This window comes from Podarcis erhardii (genome assembly GCF_964252035.2).
Source record: "Podarcis erhardii genome assembly, chromosome: 10".
Lineage (NCBI taxonomy): Eukaryota > Metazoa > Chordata > Lepidosauria > Squamata > Lacertidae > Podarcis > Podarcis erhardii.
In genome coordinates, this window is record NC_138500.1 from 16,178,652 (window position 1) to 16,203,372 (window position 24,721).

Sequence of the window (24,721 nt, forward strand, 5' to 3'; positions counted from 1 at the left end):
AAGAAGCATTTCTTCGCACACAAGTAACTTGCAAGATTTATTCCCAAAAGATGTGGTGACTTTAAAAGGGGTTTAGCCATGATGGACATATCTATTAATGGTCCTTGGTCTTGATGGGTCTATGCAGTGCCGGATTTATGTATAAGCTAAACAAGCTATAGCTTAGAGCCCCACTCTCTTGGGGGCCCCCCAAAAAAAATTAAAGGGAAAAAACTGGATGTACATTTCCAAAATACAAGATAAAAAACAAATAAAAAAAACCTGCATACAGCAACAGTGTTTTGTATTGTGTAGGTTCCTATTTGTTATGTGCAAATGGGTTTAGATACCTATTAGGTCCATAAATTACCATATAGCATATATTCAACACAAAAAACAGTGACAATTTGTTGTTGGCAAAGGACAGCTGGACATATAAAGGGCCCCATTACCTTCAGTAGCTTAGGGCCTCATCAAACTTAAATCTGGCCCTGGGTCTATGAAACTTTTCAGTTCTGAAGCACTATGCCATTGGATAACAGTTGCTAGGGGGCGACACTAGGGGAGGCCTGCACTGTGTGGGGGGTTTTTTTTGTAGGCACCTGGAAAGGCACTCTTTAAAGGACTAAGATGCTGGGCTAGATGGACCTGCATTCTGATCCAGCAGGAATCTCCTTACACTCCTGCTATAGACAAGACCTGCCACTGCGCTTCATTCAAAACAACATTGGGAGATCCAAATAATTAGCATTTCGCACTTGTGGAGAATCAATATTTGACTACTCTTTGGAACTCCCTGCTCACTGATACTAAGCAGTTGCTTTTTCTGTCTTGGTTTCGGTGGCTGCTAAAACCTTTGTTGTTTCCACAATCCTACCCAGGCATGTAATATTATGATGCACAATAGTTTGAAGGTGGCTGATTCTATTTACATTTGAAAATTTTATCTTTAACAATGCTTTTGATACTAATTTATGTATATATATTTAAACGAGTATTTTAGACCATCCTTTGTGAACAGAGTACAAGTTTTTAAAATTGAGTAAACACTACACAAATTTTGTTAAACGGGTAAAAATAAACAAACATGTGATCTGGAGCGGGGCTTCCCAAACTTGGGTCTCCATCCACCTGTTTTTAGACTATAGTTCCCATCATTCCTGACGCTGCTCTTGCTAACTAGGGATGATGGGAGTTGTAGTTCAAAAAAACAGATGGAGACCCAAGTTTGGGAAACCCTGGTCTGGAGAAACATCCAAGGAATTTCAAAGAAAGAGGAAAGCTCTGATAAGTTTCAGTTTGGGGGCAAAGGATCCTGTTCTGGGCATCCCTTGGCTGTGTCACCTGACATCCTCTTTTCCCTCTCTCCTTCTCTTCTCGTTTCAGGTATACAAATGCTCTCTGTCCAGCCAGACACCAAACCGAAAGGTTGTGCTGGCTGCAACCGTAAGATCAAAGACAGGTATCTCCTAAAGGCCCTGGACAAATACTGGCATGAGGACTGCCTGAAGTGTGCCTGCTGTGACTGCCGTTTGGGGGAGGTAGGCTCTACCTTGTACACCAAAGCCAACCTTATCCTGTGCCGCAGAGACTACCTGAGGTAGGACTTTGCTCTTTCTACACACCTCGTACATGTGCCACACTTCCAACTCCTGCTAGGTCCTTTCCCCTCACACAGTCTGGTGCACCACTGTCACTACGGATACTTTTCCACCTGGCTGCACCACAACAAGCATACAAATGGTGCTCAGAGTGGAGAAATGGCTTCGTAGGCTCATTCTCGGGCCTTGTGCCCTCATAAGGAAGATGTTTTTCCTAAGTGCTATGCTGAGAGGTTTTTTTTAGAAATGCGTCTTTGTGCCCCCTTTCTACAAACAGTGGTGGTAGGCTGGGATCATAAATAGCTTTATTTAAAATGAAATATCTGCAGAAATCCTATTTCTGTTTTCCTCTGGACAAGCAGTTTACCCACATGATAAAAATAGGCCTCCGTTTCTGGACTGTACCAGTTTTGATGGCTGAAGGATGTATGTGTTTGTGTATTTCCCCCTCAGTCAGTGGGAATCCAGAACGATGGAAACTTAGCATGTCTGGGAGAATCGTAGGCTAGAATATTTCTCTTGGACCAGTTGCAGAACTGTACTCAAGGTTATGCAGCTGTTAATATTCTTTAATACTGTTAATACTTATTAATAACTCTTTATTAAGCTTGGGTTCAAAAATTGCCTTCTCCTCCTAATTCCCTGTAATGAATGGTGGCACAATGTTGACCTTTCATCTTAAGCTGAACCACTTAATTTTTTACCCTGAGAGTATCTGGAGCTTATTTTACAGAGCACCCAACCCTAGTTTCACTTCATCTGCATTTGTTTCCAGTAAGTTCCCAGCAGCAGGTTATATACCATGCAGCAGGTACTATGTACATTTTGGAAGATGTCAAATCGCTTGTTCCATCCACTTGCCCGCTTCCTCAAGGACCATAGTTCCTATTCCAAACAGTTAATTAACTGCCACAAAGGATAGCTCTTTAACTATCTGCACTGAACAGTACACATTTAATTCCTAGCAGTCCCTACTAGGCTACAACTAGGCCTCTCATCTCCCTATGTTGGCGCAGAAGCCTTTTCAGTGTATTGTGAGTTCAGTGGCCCGCTTAGGCTGTACTAGGTAAACTGCTATCTCTACAAATGTAGTTTTTCGGGTTGCTGGGATATAGTTGTATTTGTAGACCCTGCAATCGTCTTCTGAGACCCTTCTTCATGTGCTCTGTCCACAAGAAGTCTGGAGGGTGGCAACATGAGAACGGGCCTTTTCTCTGGTGGCTCCTCATTTGCAGAATGCTTTCCTTCATTACATATCTTTAGGTGGCAGGCAAAAACATCCATTTTCTCTCAGGCTACCAAACATGCTCCACACCCAAACATCTTTTCCTGTCCATTCTTTGGGTAGGTTTTACGTGCCCCCCCCCGCCCCCCCGACAAATTGTGGTGAAGAAAGTGTTGGCCCCGAACCCAGGCCTATTCCCAAGTGATGAAGTCTGACTGGAGTGGAATAAAGCTCCCAGCTTCACGTGAGAACTGGCACCTTTGGTCCAGCCCCCTTTCCCCGATCTAGCCTTGTCTCTTCCCCATCGTGATCACTTGCTTATACTTAAATGCGCTATTTATGTTAAACTTCAAGTTGATGCACTTAACGTAATTGCAGACAGTCATTTGCCTCATTGCGCCCGTATGTACTTAGCTATGCAGTGAACCTGCAAAAAGAAATCTCCATTTTTATGCTAATCCAGGAGGTAAAGTGTGCTCCCTTTTGTAGGCAAATAAGCTTTCATATTTAGTCTCTGACTTGATAGGAATACGAGGAACGAATTGTCTATGCTAATGACTGCATTAGGGTTAGGTTGCAGCTTCGCTCTACCTCCTTTAGAGGCTTTTAAAAAATCCCTTCCTGTATTTTAAGCATCTCGAACAGGGTGTTACACACACCTGTGTACTTCTAATTTGTGGCGCCCTCTAGAGGCATGCAGGTTCTGTACCAAATGCCTTCCTCTTTCCCTTAATCGTAACACTCAAGAGAGTTTGCAGAGAATGAGGTGAAATTTCAGGTCCTTGGGTCCTATGTCGTTCAGGGCTTTAAACCCTTAAATTTGGCCCTGAAATAAACTGGAAACCAGTGCAGCTGTTTCAAAACCCCAGCCAGTGATCTGGCTGCCGTCTCTGGGAAGTCCAGAAACAAAGCATGAGGGCATTAATCCTCTCTCAAGCTTGTTCTTCAGCAATGCCATCTTTGAACCTAGAGGTGAGATATAGCTATTGATGACTTCTAGCTACCAGTAGCCTTATCCTTCATGATTTTTCTCCATTTCCCTTGTAAAGCCACATAGTTTTGGTTGCAGTCACTACATCTTGTGGTAACAAAACTATAACAACCTAATTCCTCATTTAGCTCAGGGGGACTGTACGATCCAACCTCTATTAATATTCTGCCAACTAGTCAAATATTGGGATTCTCCTTGTGACCTTCATTGATATCTCTTCCATACATGAGGATGCAACTAGTAATGTTCCTTGGACCGCGTCAGATTCTTTGTTTTTTAAATAAAAAAATAGTGTTCATTAGCATTTCCAGTTTGGGAAATATGAATGAGTTTGTGGTGCCTTTTGAGGAGTGAGTGGGCCAGTAAGATAATTGGTTTCTGTTGAAGTGGTTTGTTTGTTTTCAAATGGTTAAGACTGACGTGTGGGTCTCCTTTCATGGAACACTTAGAGACATCCATCCAAAGTCTGAAACAACATTTTGAATGGAAGTCTAAAACGGCCTCCAACCTCTTTAATTTAAGTGCTTTGTTTTAGGAATTAATGTGGGTTCATCGATCTTTCTGGTGCACTTCTGTGGTGCCCTTTTTAAGTTGGACAGGTAAATGTTGGGTGTTTCTGTTGAGCTTTAACGGTGGGTTTTATTATTGGGATTTTGCCATGAGCTGTCAAAGTGTCTGAAGAACAGTCCATGACAACAAATGCAATTCCTAGAGTTGTGGAACTGAATTACCCTCTCTTCCCCCATTATTGTTTCTCTTACATTTAGGAATAGTTTTTAATCTAGTTGATGAGTAGTCAAAATTTCCAGAATCAAAGCTTAATAAATACAATTTAAAAAGTGTAGTTTTTAAACAGATTAATACAGATTTAATACAGATTAGCTGAAGGTCTCTTATTTAAATTCTCAGTATGATGGACGTATTGATACTTTGTGATATTTTTCTCTTAAGCAGTAGTTCTAAATTTTCTGTGTCCAGGGATACTGTTCCTGCTGAAGAACTTCCACATACCCACCACTGAGTGAGAGGTTTTGGGAGTGTATTTTAGAGCAGCCTGCCCCAAACTTGGGTCCTCAGTTGTTGTTGGACTGCAACTCCCATCATCCCTAGTCAGCGGGGGGTGGGCAAGTGTGGCTTATAGATTCCACAGGTTGGGTGCAAACTTTCCTGTTTTGTATCAACAGTCTTGCATTCCTCCAAGAAATCTTGAAGACCCTAGTATAGCTCAGGTATGGAGACCTTTCCTCTGAGTGCGCTGTTGACCACTGCAAAAGTCCCAGGGTTCTCTGGGAAAGAGGGGTGTAAGCTTTAAGTCTGTGGCGTGGAGATGAGAATTGCTAGTCCGGAGTCGATGCTACTTGCTTTTCACAATTCCTTCCCCTGGAAGAGGGGAAGGCTCTATGTGGAAACAAAGCATAATCTCTAGGGATGCCTGAGGAATTCAATTTTTTGTGAATTGGCCTGATCTGGGCCTTCTGGGCTTATACATGGATTGGATTGTACTTACTCTTCAGATTTTGCACGTCTCCCAAATTTGCAATACCGTACATTACAACTGTCTTCAGCTAAGAACTTGTAACATGTTGCACAATGCATAATTTAGTATCAAGTATGCGTTAGACAGGGGACGCAGGTGGCACTGTGGGTTAAAGCCTCAGCGCCTAGGACTTGCCGATCGAAAGGTCGGCGGTTCGAATCCCTGCGGCGGGGTGCGCTCCCGCTGCTCGGTCCCAGCGCCTGCCAACCTAGCAGTTCGAAAGCACCTCCGGGTGCAAGTAGATAAATAGGGACCGCTTACCAGCGGGAAGGTAAACGGTGTTTCCGTGTGCGGCTCTGGCTCGCCAGAGCAGCGATGTCACGCTGGCCACGTGACCCGGAAGTGTCTCCGGACAGCGCTGGCCCCTGGCCTCTTAAGTGAGATGGGCGCACAACCCCAGAGTCTGTCAAGACTGGCCCGTACGGGCAGGGGTACCTTTACCTTTACCTTTATGTGTTAGACGTATATTGAGATAAAAACATAATTATGTGCAGTGCTATTTTTTCTAGAAAAGAGGTGCCATAACTTACCATGAACACCTCCCTTGTTCTCTTAGAATGGCAATGGCACCCACTTAGGAGGTGCCGGAACTGAGTTCTGGCAAGTTCCAGCTGAAAGACAGCCCTCATTATATGTTTACATATGAATTTTCATGTGGATTTAAGACACAAATTAAAAACAGGATGGGATGGATTTAGGAATGAGTGCTTGCAAAGTGACACAAACTAGAAATAGGCTGATCCCTCTGGCTCTGCTCATGACAGACAGATCCCTTTCTCCCCCTTAAAATTGGCATATGGCCTATCAAGATCAAATTTGCCATTTAGCCCACCTTTGCATGCAAAAAGTTGCCCTTTCAGCCTCCAGCATCTTCAGGTACGGTGAGACCTTGGAGAGCTGTTGCCAGAGTGTGGTGGTTGCTCCATTAGGGCGAATGGGGCACTGCCCCACCAACCTGAGTCTGCCTTCAGCCAGCCCCCCAACTGCCTCCCTCCTTACTGAAGAAGTTCAGAGGGTTCTTCCTCTGTCTCTGTCTCACCTTTGCAGAACTTGGTAACGGGAGGGAGAAAACTGGAATGATTTGCCCTACAAATCCCATTGGTCACTTGTCTCCACTGGGCTTTGATGGCCAAGTGGTCTAACTTGGTACAGAACAGTTCTCCATGTCCTAGTTCCACTCCTGGGGCATCCTGGGCCAGTTCCTTTTGCCCCTATGTGTTAGAGGAGCAGATAAGATTTCCAGGCAGCTGCATGGCAGGGCGCTGTGCAGCTCTGCTGCTGAAGTTAGTATCTGGCCATGTGGTATGAAATAGATGAATGCCTGGCAAGTATAGGTAATTCAGTTGCATTAACTAATGAGCTTCATCAGATGCAATGGAAATAACGAAAGTGCAGCTGCACGGAGCTGGTAGCAATGTAGGTCAATCACCCATTTCACTTTGGGTTTTTAACTAGGCGTACCCTGCTGAGCAGCCAATGACTACAAAGTGCCGTTTCGTTTCCAATTTAATTTTGGCAGCATTTTACCAAAGAGCTGCTATTCTCCCACACGCACACGCACACACATACACGGCTTAAATTATCTTTGCACTCTGAGACTTTAACTCCAATTTGGAGATGCTAAATGTCTCTCTCTGTGTGTGTGTCTTAGCAAAGATTATGGTGCCTTTCTAAAACGTGTTTTTCCCCCCTTAAAAAAAAAAAATCCCCTTCTGCATAGAAATTGAATTACTGCACTTTATACAACTGTCATGTTAAATATTCCAGCCATGCACAGGGCTCCTGTAAAGAGGATTATCAAGCTTGAATATGGGGGGAGTTTTTCCCCCTGCCCCCTTTGAAAAATACATCTTGAAGCTTAGTGGTCTCTTCCTTCCCCACCCTCTTCTCATGGCCTGTTTAATTAGACTTGTAAATGTACTGCAGGGTTCCTCCAAAAAGAAGCTGCTCTCATGACTGATGCAGCGCTAGCCTGAAAGTTTGGTGGAGGAAGAAATGAGCAAGGCCCTGGCAATTTTTTGAGTATCAAAGGCAGAGCAGACCCCAATAGTTGTCTCCTATTAGCTGTCTCCTAATAGTTGCAATGAAGCACAGTCAGCTGATAGGGAGAAGGAGGCAGTGCATGGGGAGTGTGAGTTGTATGTTTGGCAGCAGCAGTGGCAGCCATCATCTCTTCCCCTCCTGAGCCCTCTCCCCAGAGGTTTCCCTCTGCTGGAAGACAGTACGTGGTATCTCGGGTTACAGATGCTTCAGGTTACATACGCTTCAGGTTACAGACCCCGCTAACCCAGAAATAGTACCTCGGGTTAAGAACTTTGCTTCAGGGTGAGAACAGAAATCGTGCTCCGGTGGCGGCATGGCAGCAGCAGCAGGAGGCCCCATTAGCTAAAGTGGTACTTCAGGTTAAGAATGGTTTCAGGTTAAGAATGGACCTCCGGAACGAATTAAGTTCTTAACCCGAGGTACCACTGTACTGTGCGCACCATGCAATCTGCTCCATGCTCCTGGAACCATCTTGCTGGTGGAGTAGAGGGCCTCATCAAGGCCAGATTTAGGTTTGATGAGGCCCTAAGCTACTGAAGGTAATGGGGCCCTTTATATGTCCAGCTGTCTTTTGTCAACAACAAATTGTTGCTGTTTTTTGTGTTGAATATATGCTATATGGTAATTTATCGACCTAATAGGTATCTCAAGCCATTTGCACATGTTGCCACGCAACCAGTCCATGCAAAATGTAGGCACCCTATATATAGATGGGAGGAAACCAGTGATATTTTAGGGAGCAGGCTAGCAGGCAGGGCCCATTACTTACATCATAGGAGCCTACACAACACAAAATACTGTTGCTGTACATATGTTTTATTTGTTTTTTGTCTTATATTTTGGAAATGTATGTCCAGTTCCCCCCCCCTTTACATTTTTGGGCCCCCCTCCAAGAGAGTGGGGCCCTAAGCTATAGCTTGTTTAGCTTATACGTAAATCCGGCTCTGGGTCTCATCACCAAACACCAGTCTGGTCATCTTCTGCATGGCATATAGACTGGCAAAGGGACCACCTTATCCTTTCCCTCAGGCGGCAAAAGCTCTTGGTCTGGCCGCATCTCTTTGACATGGATGGAAGTTGCACTTCCTTTCAGTGGAGAACCACCTGGGCATTTGTGGCCTGTAGGTCAAGTCTATCCACCCCCACACGCACACAGTCGGCTCCTTGAGGTAGGGGCTAGAGTTGCACAATATATTGATATAGCATCCCAAACCCGATTTGAAATCTATATTGTGATATTGGTTTCATAATTTTTGACCTGGCAATAAAATAGCGCAAATCATGACGTGTGTGCGCTTGTGTACTATGCAAAATTACAATGTGGGGAAACCCATGAAGCCAGCCAAGGCTCCTCTAGATTCCTGCAGCCCCTGTTTATTCTGCTGGCTCAGCTGTCCCCTGCAGGGGCAAGCGAATCGCAAGAGCAGGTGCTGGCAAAAGCCACAAAGTGGGAAAAATCATGAAGTCAGCCAATGCCTCTATATAGCTCCATCCTTATTTCAGACACCATGATATATCGGTATAGTCCTGCTTTCTGAAACAGTATCCAGATTGAAGCACAGCCATTGTTTGAAATTTGCGCTTCTCTAACGTTTGCAGGGCAGTTCTCCAGCCAAGTAAAATGTGCAAAAATGGACAGACTAGGGTAAATGTCCATATAAATGTATGTATTAGTGAAAATAACAATAATGCATTGCAGTAGGGAAAACTATTTTGTAAAAATGTGTGTATTAGCAGAAATGCATACAAAAATATCTACTAAAATGATTATGAATTGTCACGTGTGTTTTTTTAAGTTAGCAAACTGGTGTGGAGAACTGAATATACAATTGGGAAAAAAATAATTATCTTTATTTCATCAAGTTTATATACTGCAGTTGACAGATATGCCCATTCCTTGCTGAGATCCATGCAATGTTTTGGGTGGGCTTTGGGAAACTCCTCTCCATCCCGTGTCTGTGCCGAAATTCAGATTCTTAGAAAATTCAGTACAGGACTGCATGCTACTAGAATCTATGAGAATTATTTACTTGATACTGTACAAATTTCTTTATTTGGCAATTAATCCATCAATTTTGAGAGCTTTGAGTGGGTAATAAAACACATCAAAATCTGACCTCAGGAATAATTTGACTGGGTGTCAGTGCGGGCTATGGGTGAAAGCGTTTTGCTGTAGAATACTAAGTGATATGAAGAGGATTCTTTCTAAGTTCACAAGCACAGTTAAGGCTTGAGTCTACTTATGTGCCCCACTATACACCAAAAATGTATTTGTGCAGCATAATTTTGTAAATATTTGTATGCACATACAAATGTGTACGGGTAGTTTAGGAAATCTGGACTGTATGCATATATGATATTATGTGGATGATGCGTGGGAATTGCTTGCATTTTTGATGCAAACTGTTTTTTAAAAAATTATTCTCATCAAAATCAAGGAATGTGATGGGAATTAGAAAAAAAATGTGCAGATAACGCTGACATTGAGGTTTTCAGAATATTCCAACCAAAGATACAGCTATCATAACAGCAAGTCTTATCTTCCATTAATTTTTCTAATCATGTTTAATGTCATCCTAGCCATGATGACTCACTCCCTCTTGTGGCACTGAATTCCATAGTTTAACTATGTGCTGTGCTAAGAAAGACTTCCTTTTCTTCTGCCCAGAAAGTCGTGGCTTTGTTGGAGAGGGGGGAACTTATCGCTATCCTCTGTCTCCTACACACACCTCTCATTTCTTCCTCCTCCTTTTGCTTGCTTTCCTCCCCCTAAACTAAATAGTCCGAAATGTTACAACCTTTTCTCATAGGTATTTGGCCCCCAAACAATTTTGCCTGCCCTCTTCTGTACCTTTCCAACGCTTTCGCTAGCTTTCCCCAGCATGAATGCAGAGGCTCTCGGATTTGTGTAGTAGATCTTGCAGAGTGTAGAGAGATGCGTGTCAGAAAAGAACAAGCAGCTGGGAGTTCCTCCCTCCCCAGTGATTACCGTTTCTCTGTGGAAATGACCAAACAGTTTCTTTCTCCAGCTTCTGATTCTGTTGCATCCTTATCTGATTCCTAGAGCAGCCAGGGAGTCCCCACTGTGTGTGAGCAGAACTGAAATGTGTTTGCATGTAGGGCTGGCTCCAGGTTTGAGGGGCTTCAGGCTCTGGTGGGCCCCCTTCAGGGCCGTCTTTACCCAGGGGTGCAAGGGGTGCGGGGCACCTGGGTGTTGGATTCTGGGGGGCACCCGGCGCTGAAGCCACCTAAGCGTATTGTACTGAGCTGCTATGCGGCAACGGGGCCAGCGGCACCTTTGACACGACTGATCTTGCGCCACCTGCCTGCTAATGCTGCTGCAGGGGGAACTCTCTGGAAAGTCTCGCTCACCAAAGCTGGGAGGAGGGGGAGTGACAGGAAAGAGGGAGAGATAGGCAAAAGAGAACGCGCCTATCTAGTGACAGGAGGATCCAGAAGAAGAACTTTTATATGCACGCTCACAAGGGCCCTCCCAGCTGTGTGGTGACCCAGTGTGGCGTAGTGGTTAAGAGTGGTAGATTTGTAATCTGGGGAACCAGGTTTGCATCCCTGCTCCTCCACCTGCAGCTGCTGGGTGACCTTGGGCCAGTCACACTTCTCTGAAGTCTCTCAGCCCCACTCACCTCACAGAGTGTTTGTTGTGGGGGAGGAAGGGAAAGGAGAATGTTAGCCGCTTTGAGACTCCTTAAAGGGAGTGAAAGGCGGGATATCAAATCCAAACTCCTCCTCCTCCTCCTCTTCTTCTTCTTCTTCTTCTTCTTCTTCTTCTCCTCCTCCTCCTTCTCCTCCTCCTCCTTCTCTAGAAATAAGGTTGCTCCCACAATGAAAGGCTGCCCAAGATGGCTCTCCCACACATGCGCACAATGCCCACCCATCTCATCTTTCAGACACTTCCCTATGACTGTAAGTGCATGTGTGGAGTCTTTACACCAACTACCAATGTGTTCTTTGCCTTCTTTAGAAAAGCTGGTTTTAAACAACACACACACACACACACACACACACACACACACACACACACACACAAACTGTGGCAGGCCTGAGCACTATTTATCAAATGATAATAGTGACATAAGGCATAATAAAAGTTAATTTCAGGGCTAAACTAAATTTGGGGGTTCTGGGTGGATCTTTGCACAACGCCGGCGCATATGTTAAAGACGGCCCTGGCCACCTTTCAGGTTGATTTGGCACCTCAGGTTTATTTGGAAGCCACATTGGCTTTAGCACATAGCCGGCCCACCCATCAGGCAATGTGAAGTCTTCACCTCAGGTGGCAGGATCCACAGGGGCAACAGATCCCAACACAGTTCTTTCCTGGCGGGGAGGTAGGCACCATTTTGTGATTCGCCTCAGGTGCCAAAATGTCTCAGGCTGGCCCTGCTGCAGTATCAAAGTGCCCTGAGGTGCTCAGTGTAGCATTATTCTGGAGCACTGTAGGAAAGTAAAATGGAGGCTCATAGACCAGGCTCTAGGGCCAGGGCAGATGTAAGCACTGGTGGACCTTACTGGAGTCCTAGCAGTTGCCTTCGGATGCAAGTCACCGATCCTACGCCTATGTACAAGAATCTCTGAACAGTTTCCACCCTACAGTTGGCAAAGGTCTGAGAGTATCCCCAAAGATATTGTCAGCTTTGAAGGGGGCTGTGTTAATGGGTCCTTCAGAGGCACTTTAAGCACAGAATGAATCTTTGATTTGAGTGTTGCTTCCTTGTTGACATTATGGGCAGTTTTCCTGACTTTGGTATCTCATTATTTATGTGAAAATATTGTTAATAATATGCCATGGCTGGTATTTGGTGACTTCCTGTAAGAACTGTAGGGGTGAAATACTACCTACTTCACACTATTGTGAGTGCGCATGTAAATAAAATTCCCACAATGGTGCTATCTGTGGCATCTGACGTTGTTCTGGCTCTACAATTCTCGTATCATTTTATCAAAATTAGTGCTTGGGATTATGTGTGGGTTTTATTCTCTTATGATTGATGAGATAATCCGTGTAGGGGATAAGCTCATTTTTGATGCATGCCAAAACTGGTAACGAAGGAATGTTTTATATAATAAAATATTGCTGAGCTAGACTGATTCATGTATTCTCATTTGCACAGTTTTCTGAGGGGCATATTCAATTATGTTATTACACTTCGTGTTTAATGCTTAACAGCAAATTTCTTCCAGCTTACGACAAATTAAATAAATTGCTACAAGTGTTCTTGCTGGTGGTCTGTCTCTTCTCTTAAAGCACAGCACAGATTAACTTATTTGTTTATACTGAATTGCTGTATAGGGTTGTTGACTTCCAAAATCAAAGATTCTGCAACCTGGAGGTGGCAGCTCTATAAAGGTAGTGGATAGCTCAAAAATACCTTGTTGTTTTTTTATAATTATAATTAATTTATAATTTAAAAACCCTGGGGGACTAGGGAAGCATTGGCACCCCCGTTGGTGTAAGGTTGTAAAACTGAGTCGGCATGCATACTTGAAGAGACTAATGTGATATCAAGTCCTAATGTTTTTATTTTATTTAAATGGAACTGCTTTTCAGGATCTTGGGTCCTTCCAAAATATCTTCCCCCCCTCACCCCCCCATGAATCTCTGAAAAAAGCCAACACACAGTAGGAATAGCATTGTAGGAATAACATTTCCACAGTTAAAATCAACATACAGTTGAAAATTCTTTACATATATGTATAAAAAGCAGAGCATCAAATAGCATTAATGGCATAAGCTACAATCTCTCACAAAAACCCCATGAATCCCCAGCATATAACCAAAGCATTCCTCAAATTAATAGCTATCCTGGCTTGCCTTAAAGAAAAGCAGATTGAAAAAGAATTTTTAAAGGAATTGTTTGTTTGTTTGTTTGTTTGTTTGTTTGTATGCTGCCCACCTCACTGCCCAGAAATCAAGGAGGAAGACACCTTTATCTTGGGCAAGTGAGGGAGCCTTTGAAATTGTTACAAGAGTTGGGCTGGTGGAATCTCCAGCTGCAAGAGAAAACAGTGAGATTGACCTTGGATTGCTTGAGAATGTCGACAGAGGACGCCTTAGTGATTGCACTACGCAAGATAAGTGAGTCATTGGAACAGCTCCATAAAAAGATAGACGTGATGAACATTAAAATTGATATTTTGGGACAAAAAGTGACAAATTTGGGACAAAAAGTGAACATCTACACAGAAACTATTCAGGAACCGATACAGTTCAATAGACAAAACATGTTGGTTGGTGCCTCCACTCTCCACTTCCTATCCTTAGCCTGATCATATTCAGTGATATCACAGGGTGCTTCTGTGGCTGCTTGAAGGCCCAGGTAGGTTCATATGTGCATAAGCAGTCCTTCAGGTAACTTGGGCTTTAAATGTCATGAAACAATTTAGAAATCTTCCTTAGAACCGCCCCGAATATTCTCCAGCTTCAGTTAGAAACTGATGGGATAGAAAATACGATTGTACATAACATTTGCCCATTTCTAGAATCCTGCTGGTCATTGTTTCCATAGCATTCCCACCACCACTTTAGCCACAAGAGTGATGGCACCATCTATGGTGTCTAGAGTGGCAGCTCCTTCAATAATGCCACCATGGTTATGAACTGCCTCTCTCGCCCCCTGCTGGTATTCAGCCGTGTTTTTCTAATCTTCCTAACAGATCACCAGCTTGCTGTTTTAGGCAGTGCCGTATTTACATATAAGCTAAACAAGCTATAGCTTAGGGCCACACTCTCTTGGGAGCCCCCAAAAAATTTTAAGGGAAAAACAAACCTCGATGTACATTTCCAAAATATAAGATAAAAAACAAATAAAACCTACATACAGTTAGAGCTTAATAATTATTTCACAATTAAAATACTTCCTCTTAATTGTATTTCACTATTAATATACAGTACTTCTTCCTAAACGTATTTCAGTTCAACAATTACTTTGATAAAATACATATTTTGTTATGTGCAAATGGCTTTAGATACCTATTAGGTCTATAAATTACCACATAGCATATATTCAACACAAAATAACAGTGACAATTCGTTGTTGACAAAGGACAGCTGGACATACAAAGGGCCCCATTACCTTCAGTATTTTTTTTTTTATAATAATTTTTATTCATTTTCCAAACACATAATAAAAACAAACGAAAAACAAAACAAAAACATACAAAACATTTAAACATGTATAACTTCATAATCTTATTTTCATGCACCTTCTTTCCTTCGACTTCCCCATACCTCCCCATCACTGCATCCTTGTTTTACGATTCTTTAGCAACCCTTTAGTCAATTTATCTATAATTCCCTTTCGTTAAGTTTTCTTTAATTTGTTAATTACAGCTGTAATTCTCTGCTTCTTACCCCTTGACATCTTAACACTCCTCAATTTTACAACAGTTTTTAAGATATATTTTAAATTTCTTCCAGTCCTCTTCCACTGTCTCCTTCCCCTGGTCGCGGATTCTGCCAGTCATCTCAGCCAGTCCCATAAAGTCCGTCACCTTTGTTTGCCATTCTTCCAGAGTAGGTAGTTCTTGCATCTTCCAATACTTTGCCAGAAGAATTCTTGCTGCTGTGGTAGCATACATAAAAAAATTCCTGTCCCTCTTTGACACCAATTGGCCAACCATGCCCAAGAGAAAAGCCTCAGGTTTCTTAGGAAAGGTCCACTTAAGGACTTTCTTAATTTCATTATAGATCATTTCCCAAAAAGCTTTAATCTTCGGGCAGGTCCACCAAAGGTGGTAAAAAGTACCTTCAGTCTCATTACATTTCCAACATTTATTATTGGGCAAATGATAGATTTTTGCAAGCTTGACTGGGGTCATGTACCACCTATAGATCATTTTCATTATATTTTCTTTCAAGGCATTACATGCAGTAAATCTAACACATGTAATTACCTTCAGTAGCTTAGGGCCTCCTCAAACCTAAGTCTGGCCCTGGTTTTAAGCAGTACTTGCCATGATTAGAATTGTACACTTCCTCGTGTGTCTGGCTCTAGATGTGAGGATCTTCTCAGCCACATGGACCACCCTCACACTTCATGGTGGTCTTATCTTGTTACGCCACAAGGGTGCCAGACTTTACTTTAACAGTAAATGGCAGCCAAGACAAAAAGACGAGCCTTCTGGATCAGGCCCATGGCACATTTAGTCCCAACATCTTGTTCTCTAGGTGGACAACCTGATGCCGGCAAGCACCACCCAAAAACAAGAGCACTGTCGTCTCATGTGTTTCCCATCCAGTGGTCTTCAGAAGTGTTACTGCCTCCAACTCTCTCCAACTCCTATGAGCTAGGGTTGCCATATCTTGAAGATATGAAGGCTGAGCCACTGCCAGCCCGAGCTGGGGAAAGAAGCATGCAGGCGAGTAGGACCGCCACTGCACCCGCACGCCTCTTTCCCTGACTCGGGCTGGCAGCAGCCACGGTGTGCAGAGCCGCCCAAGTCAAAAAACAAACAAACCCCAATAGAAATTTTAAAAGACATAAGACAATTGTTCATGTATGCTACCACAGCAGTAAGAATTATTGTGGTGAGGAAGTGGAAAAACGAAACAATACCGACAATTACAGATTGGCAGATACTCGTGTTAGAATATTTACAACTAGAAAACTGACGGGAAGAGTTAGAGGAGTATTGAACCAGAAAATATCTGAAGAATGGAGAATATTTAAGGATTATATAAGATCATATAGTACAAACCACACCATATTAGCAACACTTGAGTGATACTTGTAAACACAACAAATACCGTTTGTGGAGTAGACGGGAACAATATTAAAGAATATAAAACTGTGCAAAAAACCCGATGGTATAAACAGTACAATGAGAATGATTGGAAGACTCATTTTGTCAGAAGTCTTTTTTATTTAAGTGTTTATTTAAGTATTAATTAGGAAGATTAAGGGGTTTTTTGCACGTAAATCTGCTTTTTCTTCTTTCTTTCTGTATTTTCTTCTTTTCTCTTTTTGTAATTGTTTTTTCTTTAATTTTCTTTTTGTAGTATGAGATTGTAAATTCTTTGTATGTGTGTGTAATTTAAATTAATAAAGATTATTTAAAACAAACAAACAAAAAAATGCCAACCCCCCCCCCAACCCAGACATCTCCTTTAAAAATGTAAATATCTGCCCGGATCAATATGTTGCCCCCCCACCAAAGAGGACATGTCTGGGTTTTCTTGGACATATGGCAACCCTATATGAACAGTTGCCTCTCAGCACCCACCATTTTGTTTTTCCACACAATGGCCTAAACAGTTGCATCGTCCAGGATATTGTGAGGGGGAAATAAACTCATAACTGACAGACAAATGGTCCCTGCTGGAGCTCAGTGCTTCTTGGTGAAGTGAGGGCAGACAGCAGCATGGCTAAGCCTACAGATGCTGTGTGTTGGCACCAGGCCTGTTAAACTTGTATATGGCAAAAAATAAATGTTTGAAATGGGGCTGCTTGAAACCTGCCCTTCTTGCTGCTTATCTCTCAACATGCTGATTCTGAAGCTCTCTCAGCAAAGGTCTATTGATTGTGTTCCTTTGAATGCTGGACTTGCTTCTGAATTTTGCCGAAAGTGAGATTTCAGGCAAATCTGGAGTTTCCTGCTAGCAGGAGCCCTCATGCCAGTGCTTACACTAGGGTACAACGCCTGAGGAATTTTGAGAGCGCCACTATTTTGCTAAGAGTAGTGAAACTTCTCCACGCCTCCCCAGAGAAGGGAAGAGTGCTTCATCTTTGCATTGTTTTATAGATGTGGGGTTTTTTTTTCTAAAGCCCAACTGCTCGGAATGAAGAAATAGAAAAAAAATCAGCTGTATGAATTGCTGAAGACCAAAGACAAAACAATGACCGAGGATTGGTGCAGATCTGGTGTGAAGAAAGCGTTGGGCTCAATTTCTGCACACTCCAGTCAAACAGCCCAGTAAGGTCACCAGGAGAAACTTTCTTTAACAAAACCGGGAAACTTTCTTTAACAAAAAAATCAAATGGCTGGAAAAATTTTCTTCATTTATTATGAAATCTAGGAGAGTGAAAAACTAAGGTGCTCCTATGCTCTGGCAAAGAAACCCAATGAGTATGTGTGACTATAAAATTAAGCACATAGTTACTTGGTAAGTAAACAATTGGTGATGCAATGGTATTTAAATAGTGGATCAGGCCAGGGAGATTGTACAGCTATTAGGACTGTCCATACTCAGCACTGATGCAAGTGTAACCATGAGATCCTTGAGTTCAAGATAACCCCGGAATCTCATGTGGACATCTCTCATTTTAAGTCTCTCTCTGTCTTTTACAGCGGAAGCCCAGCCGCCTTTGTACATTTGTGCAACAACCAGCTGTTTGTGGAATGTTAAAGTCGGCCTGTGCAGGGTATGCTTTAAGGAAAGAAACCCAAGGTTTGCGCTCAACAAAGTCGCCTTGCTTGCACAATGATTTTTGCTCATGCATTCTAACATCTCCTCCCCTGTCTGCTCCCCCCTGGATTTTGCTCTTGGTTTTTCCCCAACCCCCAGAACAGATCTGAGTTCATGGGGGAGAAGGAGGCAGGAATCCCTGCTGCATAAGCAGAAGTTGTTGGAGAGGTGAAAGGACTTTGTTGAATGCAACCCATAATTTCTACCTGAGCTTTGAAGCCTGATCTGTAGGAGATCTCTTAGAATGCCGAGAGGGCTATTGATTCAGTGCTCTTAAACTTTCCTAGGCAAGAAAGAAAGGAAAAATGAGATGGTCTTGTTGCTGCCTTGGTGTAGCTTTTTCAGGAGAAGGTGCTGAATGTGAATTAAGGGAGGGAGCTCGAGTCCAAGTACTGGCAATAGAACCATGATAGGAAGGGATTTAACTTTTTTAAGTCTTGTACTACATAGGGTTTACCCAATGTCTTACTACTGTCTTCCCCTCCTGTCAACTTTTTAAAAATGAAGACTGCATCATTTCAATTTAGTTGATAGTTTTGATGGATGAGTTGCTCCTGAACATTGGATTTGTGGGGATGTTCAGGGAGGCAGGAGAGGGTATATTGTTTAATGATATCCTTCCTAACTTGCGTTAGCAAGTTCTATGTCTTAGCAGAGTCTAAACATTCCCCTTTAAACGCACAGCGGTTTGCTTGTTGCAGGCTCATCTGACCCTCTTTATATAAGATTCCTGGTAAGATCCCTTCTTGTCCCTCTTAAAAGGAATATACACGACAATCTTATTAAAGTGAACATAAAAGTAGTTTACTCACATTCATTCAGTTCACAGTTAGATCCCTGAAGGCGGACTTAGGTTACAAAAGTATATATACATGTGGAACTATCCCATAAGGGAGTTAATCCCAAGTGACTGCAGACACACACAGACAGAAAAACAAAATGGAGAAGAGAGGAGCAAAAGAAGATGAGCAAAATACAAGTACTTAAACTGTAGGTTGCAAATGTGACATTAAGGGGCATTCATGAGACAGGGTAAGTAATGCTTCTTCTGAGGTGATGCCTGCTCTAACACATGTACCTCCCCTTCATGAATATGCATGCAACCAATTTAAAACCTATAAAATTAAGTTATTTTTATTTTGGTGACAGCCCCCCTTAAGATGTTTTACTTATTTCCCAGGTTCCAGTACTAAAAGCTTAACTACCTTTTTTATTTGGGAAAACTTTGGCCACTGCAACGGACTCTTAACTATGTTTGAGTGCAATATTCTTTCCAGTTTCCCCCCTCTCTTCCTCCTCTTCTACATTGGAAGCCTCTTGATCCCCACCCATTCTTTTGTAACTAGCACTGTCTCAATAGCTAAGTCGTGCACACAAAACAAGAGGACTCTCTTTACAAATTCTAAACTAAGTATCAGGGCATTGTAAAATTCTATAAATCTGGATCCACTAGTTGTGTGTGTGTGTGCCCAGGAACCCTATTCCTCAAAATGTATACTCTTCCTTCTGCATGGAAAACCATGTCTGAACCCCTCCAGTTTCAAAAGACATTTGCGATATGGCAAGGAAGATGTGACTGTCATTCCAAGCAAAAAGGCGTAAAAATGCATAGTCCCCCCCCCACACACACACCCCAATCCTAACCCAAGTATTGAGTGTTTCTGTGCTCTGTTTCTATTTTGGACTTGCTGTTATGGAATGCCTGGAGAAATGTCGTAATTAAGTGAGGTCTCCAATCCCAGGATTTTGTTGCCTGTCATATATGATATACTTAAAAGTGGTTTTTTAGCTCCAAGTGACTGAGCAAAAGAAGCCAGGCTTAAAGAAAATTAAGCTTTGGTATGCAACCTGACAATCACGTAATACTTGGGTATTGCTGCTCTCCGTTTCCCTAAATTGCAAATCAGCTGGTGGGATGGGAGTGGAGTTTTTCCACCCCACCTTAAAAACCGGTGAATGTGTTGCTTCCAAGACAGGCATATTATATGGGAAGGGATGATAACTCAGATGTGCTGTATGGGCAAAAGTCCAAGCTCACTTTGTGACCTCTCTAGTTAAAAGTGATGCAGGAAAGTCCTCTGCCTAAGACCCTGGAGAGTCTCACTGCCGGTCATTGTAGAAAATTCTGGGCTAGGTGGGCAAATAGCTTGACTTGGCATAAGGTACCTTTCTGTGTTGCATTTTAGGGGGAAGGACCATGGCTTCGGGCTTAACCACAGTTACCGTTCCTCCATGCTTTCCAGGCACGGCTTGCACTTTAACGTTTCTTACCCAAGCATCCTTTGTTTTTGCTCCAGGGCTTTCCCCGTGAAAATCTATTCTTTAAAGCTGAATCAGAGCAAGCAGCAATCTGCAGAAAACCCGAATAGCCATTTGCTTCAATTCAGTTTTAAAGAGTGGGTTTTCATGGGGAAAGCTAAAAATTTCCTCTCTGAAACCTTGAAGAGTTATTGGCAGACCAGGGGTAGGAAATCTCAGGTGGAGGGCTGAACGCCACCCTCCAGATCTCTTGAGTGTTTTTTCCCCCTGAATGAAATATATCCTTGAAATTCCTCTTAACTTGCTGGGTGGAGAGGGGTGTTTGTGTGCACGTGTGTGAAACCACACTGGCTGTTGTGTGGCTGGAATGTAGCATACAGGTAAAGGTAAAGGACCCCTGGACGCTTACGTCCAGTCAAAGGCGACTATGGAGTTGTGGTGCTCATTTCGCTTTCAAGCCGAGGGAACCAGCATTTGTCCACAGACAGCTTTCCAGGTCATGTGGCCAGCAGGATTAAACCACTACTGGTGCATGGAGGACCGTGACGGGTGCCAGAACACACAGAAATGCCATTTTACCTTCCCGCCACAGCGGCACCTATTTCTCTACTTACACTGGTGTGCTTTTGAACTGCTAGGTTGGCAGAAGCTGGGACAGAGCAACAGGAGCTCACCCTGTCATGGGGATTCGAACCTCCAACCTCCCAATCGGCAAGCCCAAGAGGCTCAGTGGTTTAGACCATAGTGCCACCCACATCCTTTTGTAGCATGCAATGAAAAGCTAAGGGTTGCAAATCCCCCCCCCCGCCAGTTTTGCCCCTGGCCCCATCCGCCATTGTCCTGTGGAAGACTACTCATGTGGGAACACAACTCTCAGGCTGAAAATGACTCCTGAACTCCATTTGTAGACAGTCCTGAGCTAGGTGGACTTGAAGCTCTTGAGAACATAAGAAGCACCTGCTGTGTTAGACCAGTGGCCAGTCTCATCCAACATCCTGTTCTCACAATGTCCAACCAGATAGATGCCATGGGGAAATCCGCAAACAGGCCCTCAAGAGCACTCTCTCCTCTTACTTGATGTAAGATACCTTTCTAGACTTCTAAGCAGTTTTGTGACTGAATCTTTCAAGGAACATGGGCACTGCAGAAGACCTAGCTGACTTTGCAGGGGGAAAGTGTATTCTGCTCTTTAGGTCACCAGTGAGCTTTCTTTGCGCTGCTGAGATTGCACATTTTGAAAATGTAGCAAAAACCGGGGGCTGGATTGGGGCAAGTAGGAGCTGCCAAACAAGTGAAAAGTCCCGGCCAGTGTGTGTGTGTGTGTGTGCGCGCGCGCCTGTATGTGTGTGCCCAAATATCCCTGCCTGTATAATAAAAATGAAGCAATCTTGTCTCCTTTATTACAGGAACAGCTTTCACGTTTTGTAAATGGGGATATTGTTTCACTTAAAGGGCATCAGATGGAATTTGTGCCTTAAAGCAAGTTATACCATATTATAAAATCTTGGTAGTAATCTTTTATGGCTTAAGCAGCAAGTTAAATCATTGGTTGCCGAGAAGGCCGACTGAACTGGAGAGGCATTGAACATCACAGAAGCGCTTAGTGAGTTGAATTCTTGGCTTTGGTATTGGGTGGGGGCAGAGAGGAAAACTCCTTGCTTTGACAGATTAGCCACCTTGGTCAGTAGAGGTGTGTGTGGCTGGGTGGTGGGTGGGTAGTGCTGTACTAAAACACGCCTGGCAATTTTCCAGAACTTTTCTTCCCCCATAAAAGAGGCTTCCATTTTCCCACCTCTTTTCATGATGCTTGGGAACTTGGGTGGGTGTACAGCTGAGCTTACCTTATCCTTGAGAGGTAGCTAAGGGCAATGCATGTGTTTACCCATCTATGAAATATTTCTCCACTGCTCTGCTGCCTGCCTGTGGTTCCTGATGTGAAAAAGCTCTGTGGGAGGCTGGCTACTGAGGGCAGGAGAATGGTAGCATCATTTATTTCATTTGATCATAGAATTGTGAAGTTGGAAGGTACCACGAGGGCCATCTACTCCAACCCCCTGCAATACAGGAATCTTTTTATCCAACGTGGGGCTCAAACCCACAATCTTAAGATTAAGAGTCTTATGCTCTAGAGCGTTAAAATCGAGATGTGGAAATATGCAAATAACGACGAGAGGCAGGATTGAGATTTGGAGATGCTTCAAGGTCCACACTATGGGAAGTCCCAAAAATTAATAATTATAATTTGGAAGATAGTTTGATCTTTTTACATTTTTTATTGGATTATGATTTGACATGTTAATTGGATGCTTTTTATTGGAAAATTAATAAAAACAATTTAACAAAAAAAGTCTTACGCTCTACTGACTGAGCTATCCCACAGGGAAATCCTTGCTTTTCCTTTTAAAAAAAATTCCACACAGATTTGTTGAAATGTTAAAAAGGAATTTGCTTAAATAATAGTAAACAGTTTTTGAGGCATGCTGGGTACAGTGGCGGAGGAAGCCCAGGGGCGGGGCGCACTGCGGAGTCTGCCTGCCTCCTCCCAATCAGCTGCCCCACAGCTGGGGGGGAGGCAGCAGGTGGACCGTTTGGGCAGGGTGGAGAGATGCATGGCTCAGGCGCACTGCATTTTGTCACCCCCAGAATTTTGTCACCCGCCCTCAGTGGTGACACCTGGGTCATCCTACACCCAACGCAACCCCCTTTCTCCACCCCTGGCTGGGTAGCACTGATAGAGTAGACCAGCTGAGGATGTCACATGTTTTTCAGAGGCACAGTCATCTAGGGTGGTTGTGGAATACAGATCGCTGGGGATTTGCATAATGCAAGAAAAGACACTCACCAATGCTCCTTGGCAATGCCAAAATTAAGGCGAAAGATGAAAGAAATTCTGCATCCCACCCATGAGAATTTCACTATTTCACTGCTGCTGACAAGGGATTGGAAAGGTACAGTAGAAATTCCATTTTTAACAGATGCTGCGAGTTAAACCACAGAGCCTAGGGCTTGCCGATCAGAAGGTCGGTGGTTCAAATCCCCATGACGGGGTGAGCTCCCGTTTCTCGGTCCCTGCTCCTGCCAACCTAGCAGTTCGAAAGCACGTCAAAGTCCAAGTAGATAAATAGGTACCACTCTGGCGGGAAGGTAAACAGCATTTCTGTGCACTGCTCTGGTTCACCAGAAGCGGCTTAGTCATGCTGGCCACATGACCCGGAAGCTATACGCCGGCTCCCTCGGCCAATAAAGCGAGATGAGCACCGCAACCCCAGAGTCGGCCATGACTGGACCTAATGGTCAGGGGTCCCTTTACCTTTACCTTTATGCCGAACCTTTCCATCCCCATTCTCTTAGCCAGCTGCAATCTCACTTGCTCACCAGCACCTACTGATCTTCATCGCTGAAATCCACTCTGAGAAGAAGGTGTGCAATAATAAAATGAACCTTCCTTGTGGCCCAAGGGTGGCCCTCTGCAGTCTCTAGCTGCACATGCCCAGAGGCATGTGTGATGAGGCTAAGGGAGGCTTGCAGTGGGGCCTGGGATACAAATGTTCTTGCAGAACAGGACCAGCATGATTTTTCTAGGATCCAAAATCCTAGATGTGCTGAAGGAGCAAAGAAAAGAACTAAAGCAAGAACAGATGACTGATTCTATGGTCAGCAGCATCCACAAGAGCAGGAAAGTGTGTGCTCATTCAGCATCTTAAGACTTGGGATTGGCTAGTTTTCTGTATATCTAGTGAAATATCTTTTACCAGCAGCAGCTGCAGTTTTACACCCCTCAGTGGGTTTTGCTTTACGCTTACAGTGTGCATGGATGAGCATGGGTGGGACTCATACCAAGGAAGGGGTAAGCTTCTAGGATCTGCTGACACAGGGGGGTAGAAAGTGAAGGAATAATTGTGGGTGTGAATAAGGAAAGCAGGTGTGTGAGGGTAGCGGATCCTGGTTTGATAGCTAAAGTATTGACCCTAAAGGCAGAAAATGGGCAACTCCTTCACTCTCTAGCCTGTTCTGTTCTATTCTGTTCTGTTCTAACAACTTAATCAGAGCTGACCTATTTGTAAAATTCACTAGAGTTTAGCAGATTTCTTGTGCATTTGCAGGAGGCAAGGAAAGTTGAATCAACTACACTCTGCTTTTGAGCCTGGGTACGTCTTGCTATCTTAGCACATGAAAACATTTGGAGGCGATAAAGACATGGAATTCTCTTCCTTCCCCCCAATGTCATCTTTAAAAGGTCCTTTATAAAATTCTAAGGGTTACACACACGCACAAACCTCAGCAGCACACTGCTGGTTGGCTTAATTCTTTGGCGAGCTGTGTCTTAACCACCTGAATTCCTGTAGAGCAAAGTCAGATTCCTTCCTATTAAGAGTGATGCCATTCCCAAGGTAGCAATTTGTGACCAATTAGACTGGCTAATGCGAGGCGCAAGCAATACAAGCACTGGGTATCTTTGTAGATGGTTAAAAAGACTTGTGCTATCAAGTCCTTGCCTCCTACCTCGTTTTCCTTTTAGGCTCGATGGATTGAGAATCTTTTGTTCAAAATCTTTCCTTTCTTAGGTGAAGAGATTTGTCTAGATGGAAGAATTTCAGTCTTGCGGGGGAGACTACTTGATCTGCAGTGCTTGAAATCTCAGAGAGTTTCCCCTAAACCC

At 43.5% G+C, this 24,721-nt stretch overlaps 1 protein-coding gene across 5 annotated transcripts in view; it reads left to right on the forward strand.

Annotated features, from left to right (window-relative positions):
* The window catches only part of LMO3 (LIM domain only 3), a 97,863-nt gene that overhangs the window by 23,699 nt on the left and 49,443 nt on the right, over positions 1 to 24,721 (forward strand). For all 5 annotated transcript variants that reach the window (XM_081880208.1, XM_081880210.1, XM_081880209.1 and 2 more), the window contains exon 2: positions 1,366 to 1,579. In XM_081880208.1, the coding sequence (XP_081736334.1) occupies positions 1,374 to 1,579 (206 nt within the window). In that variant the 5' untranslated portion in view covers positions 1,366 to 1,373. The remainder of the gene's footprint in view (positions 1 to 1,365; positions 1,580 to 24,721) is intronic.